This window comes from Cornus florida, unplaced genomic scaffold (genome assembly GCF_030987335.1).
Source record: "Cornus florida cultivar Cherokee Brave unplaced genomic scaffold, ASM3098733v1 CherokeeBrave_3.0.0_Hap2_Chr02, whole genome shotgun sequence".
NCBI classification, from domain to species: Eukaryota; Viridiplantae; Streptophyta; class Magnoliopsida; order Cornales; family Cornaceae; genus Cornus; species Cornus florida.
Window position 1 is genome coordinate 22,030,686 of NW_026775572.1, and position 11,744 is coordinate 22,042,429.

The 11,744-nt window shown below is 36.9% G+C and overlaps 2 protein-coding genes across 3 annotated transcripts; both read right to left on the reverse strand.

Moving 5' to 3' along the window:
• Positions 1 to 71: 71 nt before the first annotated feature.
• Positions 72 to 7,820, reverse strand: LOC132294221 (uncharacterized). Its single transcript, XM_059791997.1, has 8 exons — positions 6,699 to 7,820; positions 6,359 to 6,385; positions 6,064 to 6,186; positions 2,996 to 3,242; positions 2,361 to 2,447; positions 1,626 to 1,709; positions 540 to 924; positions 72 to 424 (listed from the first exon to the last, which is right to left on the reverse strand). Exons 1-8 carry the CDS (start codon positions 7,001 to 7,003, stop codon positions 315 to 317), a joined length of 1,368 nt encoding a protein of 455 aa, XP_059647980.1. The 5' UTR covers positions 7,004 to 7,820; the 3' UTR covers positions 72 to 314.
• A 77-nt stretch (positions 7,821 to 7,897) lies between these two features.
• LOC132294222 (uncharacterized protein C6C3.02c) lies at positions 7,898 to 11,441 on the reverse strand. Of its 2 annotated transcripts, none has more exons than XM_059791999.1 (5): positions 11,288 to 11,441; positions 9,600 to 9,650; positions 9,334 to 9,417; positions 9,075 to 9,250; positions 7,898 to 8,275 (listed from the first exon to the last, which is right to left on the reverse strand). In XM_059791999.1, the coding sequence occupies exons 1-5, from the start codon at positions 11,307 to 11,309 to the stop codon at positions 8,177 to 8,179; spliced, it is 432 nt and encodes a 143-aa protein (XP_059647982.1). In that variant the 5' UTR covers positions 11,310 to 11,441; the 3' UTR covers positions 7,898 to 8,176. The 2 variants fall into 2 exon arrangements, with proteins under 2 accessions (XP_059647982.1, XP_059647983.1); XM_059792000.1 differs by having other exon boundaries at positions 11,291 to 11,384.
• Between the last annotated feature and the right edge of the window lie 303 nt (positions 11,442 to 11,744).

An 11,744-nucleotide genomic window follows, 5' to 3' on the forward strand; every position in this document is an offset into this window, starting at 1 on the left:
AAATATGGTGTTTTTTGCACTGATTTGTTTGCACTTAACCTTTTTTAATAAAGCAAAACTCTGGTTGTGAATGACAACGATAAAAGCAAACATTCTACTATTTCCAAACACATCCACTAAAACGTAGACTCAAAAGGTACATTTTCTTGGAGTTTAATCCTGAAAATGTGAAAACCAGCTTTGTACTCAAGCCTGTCCACCACCTGCAAAGATCTTGAATCCGAGTCAAGTGTTTCTTCCCATTAAGGTGACTAAGCCATTGCTATCTCACCAGGGCACCAGCTTATATTACAGATGCTGCAACAAAATGTAGACTACTGCTGCTGCATCGCAGTACCTGCAGCATTGTTTAGATTCCTCCTTCGCTCCCTCCGGCCGAGCTTTCGGGGCTCCTGCTTCTGATTGGATTGATCGGATACATTTCCTGTTGAAAAAGAGGAACCATTAAGGTGACTAAGCCATTGCTATCTCACCAGTGCACCAGCTTATATTACAGATGCTGCAACAAAATGTAGACTACTGCTGCTGCATCGCAGTACCTGCAGCATTGTTTTGATTTCTCCTTCGCTCCTTCCGGCTGAGCTTTCGGGGCTCCTGCTCCTGATTGGATTGATCGGATTCAATTCCTGTTGAAAAAGAGGAACCACCCTTGTTTTTATCTGTTTGTTTACTTCCTTTCAGCTTCTCGCACTTGGCCCTGTGTTTCTTCCCTTGAAGATGGGAATTCAAGGTTTTCTCAGTGAGGCCTGTCTTCTGACATACAGCACAAGTCAGATCTTTCTGAACTCCCTTCGACGTGGTTATCTCCGGATGTTTGTTCTCTCCACCAGCAGCTACTGATGTTGCTGTTACTTCTTCGATCTTCGCAGCTGCAACTGTTATTTTCTCAGCAGCATGAGCAAGATTTGACACTCCATGCTTCACCTGCAGTAAGTGAAAGTAAGAGAGGTTTATCACATTCATTCACCAGTACTGTTGCTTGATTCTAGAACAACATAATAATTAAGAAATAAATAGGTTCTGCACAATATGACAAGATGAGTGAAAATAAGTGGAACTAATTCACCTGTTGGAGGACAAAAGAAGGTGACATAACTTTTGATCCACAAATATTATTTTTGTCTATCACAAAGACAGTTCATTGCACAAAAAAAATAAATAAATAAAAAGAGCGACGCGAACCTGACTCATTGTTGACTTCCAAGGGAGGAAAGTTTCTAATGTTTATGTTTCAACTCACATTGATCATAATTCTGCTGTTATTCTCAAAACTGCCATCGTGGATGAATTTTTTTTTTTTTTTCTTACTTTGCTTCATCTTCTAACCATGTCTCAGCGCGTACAATATTAATTGCAAAATTGGCGTGGTAAGACCCTTTACAGATGTGATGTGTCATTTTCTCAAATTGACCATCTTATTTTCTGTTGCATTTTTTCTAGGTTTCCAACTCAAAACCTGGAAGTTTCCAGTGTTTTTTTCATGGGCCAAATATGCTAAACATTTTAACCAGAACTGTTAAATGTCATTTCCCCGCATTTGAAATGTTGATTTGTAATTGTTTCCAAAACATGTAACACCTAGGTTCCCGATTAATAATTATGCACACGTGTGTAATTAATGATACCTTGACTGTAGCTGCGGCATTTCTCTCTGTTTGTTCCACTGCCTTGGTATCATTCTGAACAAGAATAGGATCTTTGCACTTAGACTGCACGGAGAGAGAGAAATAAGAAAACTCCTCATGGAGTTCTGCTCTGCAACATCTTTGCACTTCAATTAAAAGAACATTATGCAGAATCCAATCATTACACTTTCAAAGAGGCCAAAAAAACAACAATTTCATCTAAAGATCTATAACCTCTACCTGAGACCCAACAAAAAAGAGTGGAAACAATAGAGAACTTAAGAAAAGAAATAGGCCTCTCCTTCCCCTCAAAATATCTCCTATTCCTCTCAAGCCAAATACACCACCACACACAGAGAGGAGTAGCCCTCCAAGCATCAAGAACTTGGCCCCCCACAAAACAATCTCTCCAAGCCTCAACCAGTTCTCTGGCAGAATGAGGCATGACCCACTGGAACCCAAACAAGCCAAGCATCAAATCCCAACAATCCTTGGCCATGGAGCAATGCAAAAGAAGATGGTCCACTGCCTTTGTTTAAATCCGCTCACACATGACATCTAATTTTTAAGGATGGACTACACTGTAGTACAAAGCTCACACTGGACCCTTTTCCCTTCCCAACTCAGCTGTGTCTGTCTACAATGCATCTTGCAAGACGAACAGACTCATAGCCACCATAATATATTGAAAGATTTACAGTTCATAGTTTTCAAAGACATAGTCAGGAACCTTACCTGGATTGCTGTGACCTCTTCTTTTTTCTCTGTATTTACGACTGCCTTGATCTCTTCCACGTCGTGACTAGGTTTCGTACCTCTTGACTGAAGTATAAATGTGAGAAACTTACCAAGAAAACAAGTACAAATGTATGAAACACACACATATGGAGATCCCTTTACTACCCATATCTCAAATTAATCCAGTTCAATATAATCCCAAAATTGTTGAAGACTAAAGCTATAAGGAAAGCCCTCTCATGACAAGAACGATGAGCTCTCCTTGTTGACTGCTGGATTGAGAGATTTATTAAAAGCTTCATTCGACTTTCACAAATCTCAAAAATTGTCTCAATCAAGTGGTTAATAAAGTCATGGCTTTTGTCATGAAAGGGCTCTCAAATTTGAGAACAAGCCAATACAATAATACAAGGTAAATCATCCTGTCAGGTGTGTATTTGGATGACTAATTAGAGATACTAAATCATACTCCCATGCAAAAAATTTAATTTACCCTATTTGAAAAACAGTAGACTTTTAGTACTGAACATATTTAGTCTTCCTATGTGAAGTATCCAGTAGTTTAAAATATTTCACATCAGTCAATTTCTTGTCATCACAATAAATAGCCCTCTTTCCATATAAAGGCATACCTTGCTTGCAATGAGTTCCTCCAAGGCTTCAGACCCATTCTCTTCAACATATTTCTCTACCATAGCCATATAATTTTCGCCCTTATGAGATAACTCCTTCATCATATTGAATTTGTTGATAACAACTCGTGGATTCACATGAATGTAAGGGCGAACAAGGCACACGAAAACATGATATGCACCATTAAAGCGAGGTAGCACCAAATAGGAGAAGGCCATGAGTTTTATGTAAGGCCAGAATGGAAGCCTAACATGAACAAAGAGTTGCAAGTGAATAAAAGAAAATGAGTAATCTTACTTCTTGATAGTTAAAAATAATAATCTCCAACTATTCCAAAAAGACAACTTGTTTTTAGTTGATTCAAGATTTGAAAAAAAATAAAAATTAGGTAAAAGAAAGTAAATCTACTTTGTGCGTAACATTACATACACAAAGATGATATTATTGAACTTTCATTTAACATTCAGAACCTACAGTTGCATATGGCTTTGTTCTTACTCAAGGTAGGATATTCATGAAAATAGGTATGATCATGAAAGAAGGTGAAAATGACGATTCAAAAATGAGAGCAGTCACTTTGTGCATATAAGTTGGAGGCCGGTCTGTGTCTGATTACTCCTACAAACGTACACCTCAATTTGATGGGAGCGATATTGAGTAATGACCTTTCTTATGCAAAAAGTGAGGGACTCCAAATAACATTGTACCAAGTACTAGCCAAACGACTGCACATTAATACTATTGTTGAAAAGTAATATTTTAAAATGGTAATTTTGAGAGGGCGTGAAGCGAAAAATGCTGCATCTTTTAGGTTAGAAGGAGAAAAGGGATGTCACTTTCGAGAATGGAGAGAAAATGTTGTGCCATGGAGATGGAAAAATGTCACATCTCTTTCTGTGTTTTGGTCCAATCTGGTTAGATGGAAAAAAATTGAAGAAATCCTCCCATGTGACAGCAACTGTGATTTATGCATGTGTGGCCTTATATGAGATCCATAAGTTAATCTTGAGAAATAACAGTGGGAAGTCACACCAAATGACATTCATGAAATAATTTTTTTCAAAAAGGAAAAAACGTTAATCTATAATGGAAGCAGCAAAAAATAGATGGGAAGAGAAGTGAAAATGCTAAATCTTTACAATAGAAAGTAAAAATGCTATAATTTGAGTTGAATGCTAAAAATGCTGCATTTAGGTGAAGATGAGCAAAAATGCTGCATTTCGAAGTGAAGTGTTGCTCTTGAAAATAATACAACTGCTACATGCCAAGTTAAGCTGAAGTAGGTTGCCCAAGTTTGGTTTCAACACTTAACAACTTCAAAAAAGGTCTGAGTTTAACTTGTTCATCATGCAATTAATTTCAAGAAAGCATATACAATGAGCAATCTTGATCTGAACTCGCGTACTCTTTCTTTTTGTAGTGTTAGTATGTTTCTCAGCCAATTTTCAGCCAAACTCAATAGGTCAAGAAGCTTTATTATGATATGATCAAGTTTGACTTGCTTATCTGATAAGAGGTCTCCAGCAAACCTCTAACTTGTCCGAGCTCTTGTAGCTTGGCCTTGGTTCATCTTACAGCCCTACATTTGAGGATGTTACCAAAAATGTTTTGAGGTGATGGTCAAAAATGGTACATTGTGGGTAGTATGCTAACAGGAAAATTTACAAAATCTGAATTACTATGGTCATATAATTTTTGTCCAGAATGATGTAGTAATGTCATTTTTAAGTTAAAAGACACCTTGATATACGTATATCTGAAAAACTTTCAACTCATGACCAGAGTTGCAAAAAAACACCTATCATACATGTTCATGAACTTATAAGGCTACCAATTCAAGCTTCACTAATTATAAAACGATCCTGCTGTTAGAGTGTTTCTCAAGTTCATCATGGTACTTTATTTGAGGTGGAGAAATCTTCAGTTGAGGTGGAGCTATGAAGAAATCTTTGTTTGAGGTAGAGCTATGGAGAAGCACATGAAGACATAGTCTGATCACGTGTTGATTAAGTGAAGAATTGGGATGCTCAAAGTTACTAATTTTTGTTATGAACTTTGGTCACTATCAAAGTTGAACCGGTTCAAGTGGCTTTGAACTGGTTCAAGTGTGGGCGTCAACTTTTGGCTTTGGCTATTGCCAAAGTTGAACCGGTTCAACTTGGAAAGTGAGTTATTGGAAGCTACAAGCAACAGTTTCCTAGTCAATTTTGGAAGCCATAAGACTTGGGGAAAAGGCTGAAGATTTAGGGAAGAAGTTGTACCTGCTATTTTAAAGTTGAAGACGGATATGGTAACTCCTTGTAGGCAAGTTGGGAAATACTTGTCCAACAAGAATTGGGTTTTGAAGACTCTATAAATAGAGATGGGTATGAGAGATTGAGAGAGAGAGAGAGAGAGAAAAGGTGTAAGGGTTTAAGGGTGAGTGTTGTGAGGAGAGGGGAGAGTATATGCAATATGCAATTTCCGAGTGTATACATATGGCCTCAAAAGATATGATGAGTAAGTGAGTGGGGTTTTAACATGTGGTTGTATATTCTCTTCTTTAATTCATGATAGTGAAATCTCTCTCTCCATGGACGTAGCTTGGGTGAACCATGTAAAATATTGTGTTGTGCGTGGATATGTACAATTGTTATCTCCATATATGCTTGTGTTGATGTGATGTGATGATACTTCATGTGTGATGAAGATGGGATTTAACTCTAAACAAAAGCCGACCGTTGAGTGGATTGGAGGGAGTTAATTTTTCCCCAGCACCTATAAATTCAACTCTACCCATTTACTAATGAACGAACTCAATCTGACCCTTAAATGAAGTTGGCTGGTCCTGGCTGAACTTGATTGTAGCCTTAATCGTGTCAATATTGTTGATCTTTCCTGGAGGTGGTCGAACATATTTAAGTTGTTGGGTGTGCAAAATTTCTGGGTAGAGCAAGCCACAATGGAAAATCACAAAGAGCAAAAATGTTGGAAGGCATAAGAATGGTGCCTTCACAAGCAATACACAGTGGAAAATTAAAAAAAATAACAAAGTAATATATATGTAGAATGTAATATAATTAATTACCATTCAATGAGTTTGGAAAAACCAAGCTCGAAGAGAGAAATCAGAGAAAAAAGGATCCAGTATGTGATCAACTTCTGCATGTCTGAGTTTGACTTGACCTCAATAGCTCGAATTGAAGCACATCTGTTCAAGAACAAGTACATACCAATAATCATAACAAACCAATGAGAACCAAGTTATAGAAATTTTATAATTTCTACGGAAAAGAAGTCATGCAACTTTACACCTATGCCATCAAATATTATATATATATATATATATAGAGAGAGAGAGAGAGAGAGAGAGAGAGACTTACAGAGGATAGCCCAGAGAAATTAGAGGCCTACAAAGTAAAAAACATAGTAATAAATGAAGATTAAATGATCATGTCATACAAGCATACACACTCTGTGTAATATATATAATGATCATAAACTTGAAATGAAATAAAGAGCAGAAAATCAAGTCCAAGAGGATCACAGATTATCTAACATGAAAATATGGATCTTAGAAAGAAAAATGGAAATAGATAATAAACAAAAGCAAATTAACTTGTTTGTAGGTAAAATATTTTCACTAATTTCTTCCAATTTTTTTTTTCTTTTTCCGTTCTTATTTTTTTTTTTTTTTGTGTGGAGGGAAAGTTAGTACAATACCAAGCAAGAACATCAAAGCACTCCAGTGCAAATCCTAGAAAACCCATCTCTGACTCCAATCTGATCTTTTTTCTCGGCCTTCTGAGAGTAAAAGTGTTGAGGTACTTTTTAGTAGTTCTATGAAGAAAAGACTTCAAATAAACGACAGAGCACGGACAAAGAGAAGGAGACCAATCGGTTTTCAGAAAAGTGAAAAGGAATTTGCATAATGGGGAATATGACCCTTGGAATTCCTTAAATTGCAAAATGACCACATTATGCTGTCCCTTCGTATACATTAGTCTATTACAGGCTGTACAACACATTATTTCTCTTTTTCTTTTTCTTTTCTTTTTTTTGTCTTTTTCATTCTATTCTATGATAGATGTTTCTACTTGCCAATCATTTTTTCTTTTCTCATCAGTGCATATGAGAGTGTTTTTCTTTCCAATAATTTTTTCTTTTCTCATCAGTACATGTAATTTTTATGAGAAGAGAATCAAGAAAGAGATGATTCTTCGACAATTTGGCGACCCACCTCATTACCTACTCGCACATGGCTAATTTTGACCGGCAATCGACTCAGCACCAACTTAACATCTGCGACAATGGTTTAAATATACCGAGACCTTAAGCCAGCGCCAGAAATTGCTTTGCACACAATGAGAGAATCAGACTCAGAACAGGCCTTTGATTTAAGCCCCCAAGCATTCAACGCCCAAACCGCTGCCTTACTCGTGCTAACAAGCCTATAAAGACGGACTCGCCCTTTGCATGGACTCGCATGCTTGTTGTAAATGAACAATACTTGGCTTTCTTGACAAGTAACTTCTTATAATTAAGCGTCGCCATATGACTGGATCATAAGTCCGTCATAAACATTAAAAACGGTTGAATCACGACTCACAAGCAGCGATTTTACTTGTATGTACACGGGAAAAGACATGGAACTTGGCTATAATCTTCAAACTGTGATTGCTGTTTTTATAAATCAAAATTCTTTCCACTGTCATAATTTTCACTTGCGATCCAACGGATAGCATTGCACTGGCACTGTGACGTCAGTTAAAAAGGTGAAAATTCGTTGCCATCCATGGATACACCAGTGAAAATTATGCAACTTTACTAGCCGAACCGTGTCATGGGCCGCTCAAATGAAATCCATGCAGGGCATTCACCAACTCAAATTTCAACACATTCAAAGATTTTGCAAATCCCAGTTATAAAAACCACAACACACATTGCATCAAATCAAACAGACAATAAACATATTTCAGTGTTCAGATGTAGCCTCCATTCCATAAAGATGAAACATGTTGTCAACTGAGCAGCTGAGTTTTAAAAACATTATTGAAGACAGTATTAATAAGAACAAATTAAGTACTAGCTGCCAATGACGACTGATAATGGTAATCCTTAATCATAGTGTAGCATCGCCACAACCAGTAACCAAAAGCATAAAAATGAATAGTTCATATTGCAAAGCACCACTGTAGTACTCAAGCACTAAGTCCGGTAGCAGTGTTCCTCTTGCACTCAGCCAGCATATCCATATAGAACTGACACTTGCCGATGTCGCTCCCAGAGCTATTCAGGCACTGCATGAAATCCATAGATAAACAATCATCATTTAGAAAGGCGCATTGTCTATTCACTAGAAGCTGTAATAAATTACGGTCCCACTTTCAATAGCCAAAAAAATTAACTTGAAAAAACCTCACAAGGCTATAAATGTGATTATTCCCATTCGTAGGATGGCATGCATCTCAAATCCAAGAGGTAGGAGGACAAAATTCTCCATTCACTTCTTATTGATTCAAACAAAGAAACAAAAATAAAATAAAAACAAAAATCCCTCGTAGCATAGACAAACTTCTTTCTCCGTCTACATGTATCCCTATCAGGAGCTCCCTCCCAAAAAATAGGCACAGCTATACAGTCTAATTCATTTATTGATACTTTGAAGTCTTATTTATTTTGAGATGTTACACCTTAAATTTATGGCATCAAATGTTTTCATTTAAAACTAACATATATAAACAAAGTTCAGCAACATCAATGCACCTTCAATTTGCATTAACGGCTAGACCTAGGATTAATTCAAGAACGTTCCTCCAGTAAGTACACAAGAAAGACTATCATCCACCAAACTGGAAATGCTGGACCACAATAACCCAAGACGCAAAAGAACCAACTAGATATAATGATACAATATGCTTACAACCAAATTTTGAAAAATCGTCCCTATTTGAAAACTAAAATATTGAGAACATCTCAATCATTCTTCCATTTTACTTCCTCTACCATCAGCTATCCAAGACAAACACCCTTAAAACTATGTTTTTAAGTTTATACAGTGTTTTTGCAAACAAGAGTGAGAAAGAAAGTTTTGCTTACATCTTGGAATGCTTTTGAGTGCACACTGCAAGCATCATAGGCACCCATACTGCTTGTGGTGGGTGCAGGAGTGCCAGCTGATTCAGCGCCAACAGTTTCATGTTGAATGGTACGAGGACCCATCACACCATCCACAGCCCTGTGAGCCACTGCACTTCCAGTACCAAAAGCCATGCCTGTGACAAGAAGGAAAGAAGCATTTCAGTAAATGATAAAAACCGAAATGTATTTTTAAATTATTAATTATTGCTCCACGCACCTTGAGCTATTGTCGAGCCAAGGCTTCCGAGCATGGATCCACCACTGCTACCTTGAACAGGAGCAGGAGGGGGAGCACGGCTTGCTGCAGGAACAAACAGCAAATCCATGTGGGATCAAATAAAAAGACATATAACTAAAGCGAACACACATTACAATGTGAATATGAATGGAAGAAAAAGAACCAGGAAATTATTCAATAAAGAGCCAAGTATATGATGGAACCTCAACTATAGTAATTATGTATTAAATGTATGATATCTATACCTGGTTGGGGAGGGTTACGCACTGGTGCGGGACGACGAGGTGCGGATCTTCCTGCAATAGAAATTTGAAATAAATAAATAATAATAATTACAATCTAAAGATATACAATTAATCATGTAACAAGGCAAACCATATTTAACATCCAATTTCATAACACAACCAGATAAAGATGGAACAATCCAGTATTAATTTTAGACAGCAAAGGGAAGTCGAAACAAATAGAGAACACAAAGGCAGAAAAAAAATTAGATCCTGAATATTACAAGAGTCCAGCATCAATGTAACCATTAAAAAAACATGTAACTACCCCTCGTTGAAAAATAAAAATAAAAAGAAAACTGAAAAAAAGGAATACATCATAATTCATGACCAATCAACTGTGAATATTGCAAAAGTCCAGCATCCAGGTAACCATAAAAACAACTGTGGGAAGTGCATGTAACTACCTCGTTGAAAAAGGAAAAAAATCAAATCTGGAAAAAAGGATTACATCATAATTCATGACCAATCAACATGGCATATAAAACCAGAATGCATTGTAATATAGTAATTGATATGCCACATATTCATGACAAGGTGAATTGATGTTTAAACCAGATTTATGAAACACCAATGATCAAAGATATGTAATATCCATATTCAATATATAATGTACAATATATCACAAATTTCAAATGAAATTCATATGTACATCTATTCTCTACCATCAACACAATCTAGCTAAGGTGGTATCTCCAACTCACTTCGAGGAGACTCAAGGTGGGTGGAGGACATAGACTGGAGGTGGCATTACGAGTAACAGTAGAGCTATCCCCATCGTTTACCTCATACCATTGGACGGAACAAGGAAGTAATACATAGTTCTTTTCTGTTTTCTTTTGGAACGTTTCATTGTTTCAGCCTTAAAGCTTTAAATTACACAAGATTCTAACAGCGTAGAAACACACAAGTGAAGAGAAAATCAACAAATACCATTACCCAATATTTGTCTACCTGTATGGTATGAACCCTGGCAGGGGAAGACTAATTTATGGATGGCCAACCCACTCCAAATAAAAACCAGTCAAAATCCAATAATAGGTTAGAGGTAGAATTTGAGGAAAAACTCATAGAGGTATACAAGGAACAAGCAGCAAAATCTATGTTAAATGCACTTTTTTGAAGCCAACTGTTTCGCTCGTGTTCATTTGGAACTCTCTAATATCGAATGTACAATACCCACCAATACACGTTTAATCCAAAAAGAAGATCATTTTTTTTATATATAAATAATCCAAAAAGAAGATCATAGTAGCTTGATAGATGCTTTTCTTTTTTATTTATAACTATAAATAATTGCAGCCAAATATAAATTTCAGCTCCGAAAAGGTGTCACAAAATAGTTCAGATCAAGCAACCACAAACCCTGGTTAGATTGTTCAGGAACAAAGATATATTGAATCTAATATCAAACAAAATATCCCGATCTAGGGTCTAGTACAACTATTTGGCCTAGTTAAATTTTTCGTCTTACAAAAGAAAATAATACAAACAACACGATTCAGAATGGCATTTTCTCAGCAGCCAAACAAAAGGTAAATGAAACGCAAAACCCTAGGAACCAACGGTGAATTAGAAATCAAGTAGATCTGAAACCTTCTTAATACATCGATAGAAAGAAGGTGAGAAATGGGAGATCGAAAACTCACCACCTGAGCTTCGGCGAGGCATGATTTCCGAATAGAGGCGGCGAGACCCAGAGAGAAAGTCAGATAGAAGAAGAGAGAGGGACTAACAAGGGTTTGAAACCCTGAAGAGAAAATATATAAACGTAAATGGATAGGGACTAATAATCACCTGCGAACTATTTCATGTGAGCTCAAAGGCATGCAAAACATTGGTTGGTTGGAAGTGAGAAAGGGGTAGTCTTACCGACCCAGCTGGGCCGAGCTGAGCTTGAGTCGGTTCGCGCTCAGCTCAATCGACTACTGACTCATCTCAGACTTAGCACGGGATGAGTTTTGAAAAGTTAAATTTAAAGTTGGCTCATCAGTATTTTGAAAAGTTCAGGCTTGACTTGAGTAATGACAAAAATTATTTCGACTCGATTTGAACTCGTGTTTGATATTATGCTTGACTTGCCAATAAACTTATATGTTATATGAG

Bases quoted from the DNA above. Each gene is read 5' to 3' on its own strand.
- LOC132294221 (XM_059791997.1), bottom strand. From the start codon at position 7,003: ATGTGTTGTACAGCCTGTAATAGACTAATGTATACGAAGGGACAGCAT. The intron at 3,243-6,063 runs GTAATTAATTAT...TGTTCATGTTAG, and splicing joins TTTTCCAAACTCATTGAATG to GCTTCCATTCTGGCCTTACA. The intron at 925-1,625 runs GTATCATTAATT...CACTTACTGCAG, and splicing joins ATGCCGCAGCTACAGTCAAG to GTGAAGCATGGAGTGTCAAA.
- LOC132294222 (XM_059791999.1), bottom strand. From the start codon at position 11,309: ATGCCTCGCCGAAGCTCAGGTG. The intron at 9,251-9,333 runs GTGCGTGGAGCA...TTCTTGTCACAG, and splicing joins TGGCTCGACAATAGCTCAAG to GCATGGCTTTTGGTACTGGA. The intron at 8,276-9,074 runs GTAAGCAAAACT...GATTTCATGCAG, and splicing joins ACTCAAAAGCATTCCAAGAT to TGCCTGAATAGCTCTGGGAG.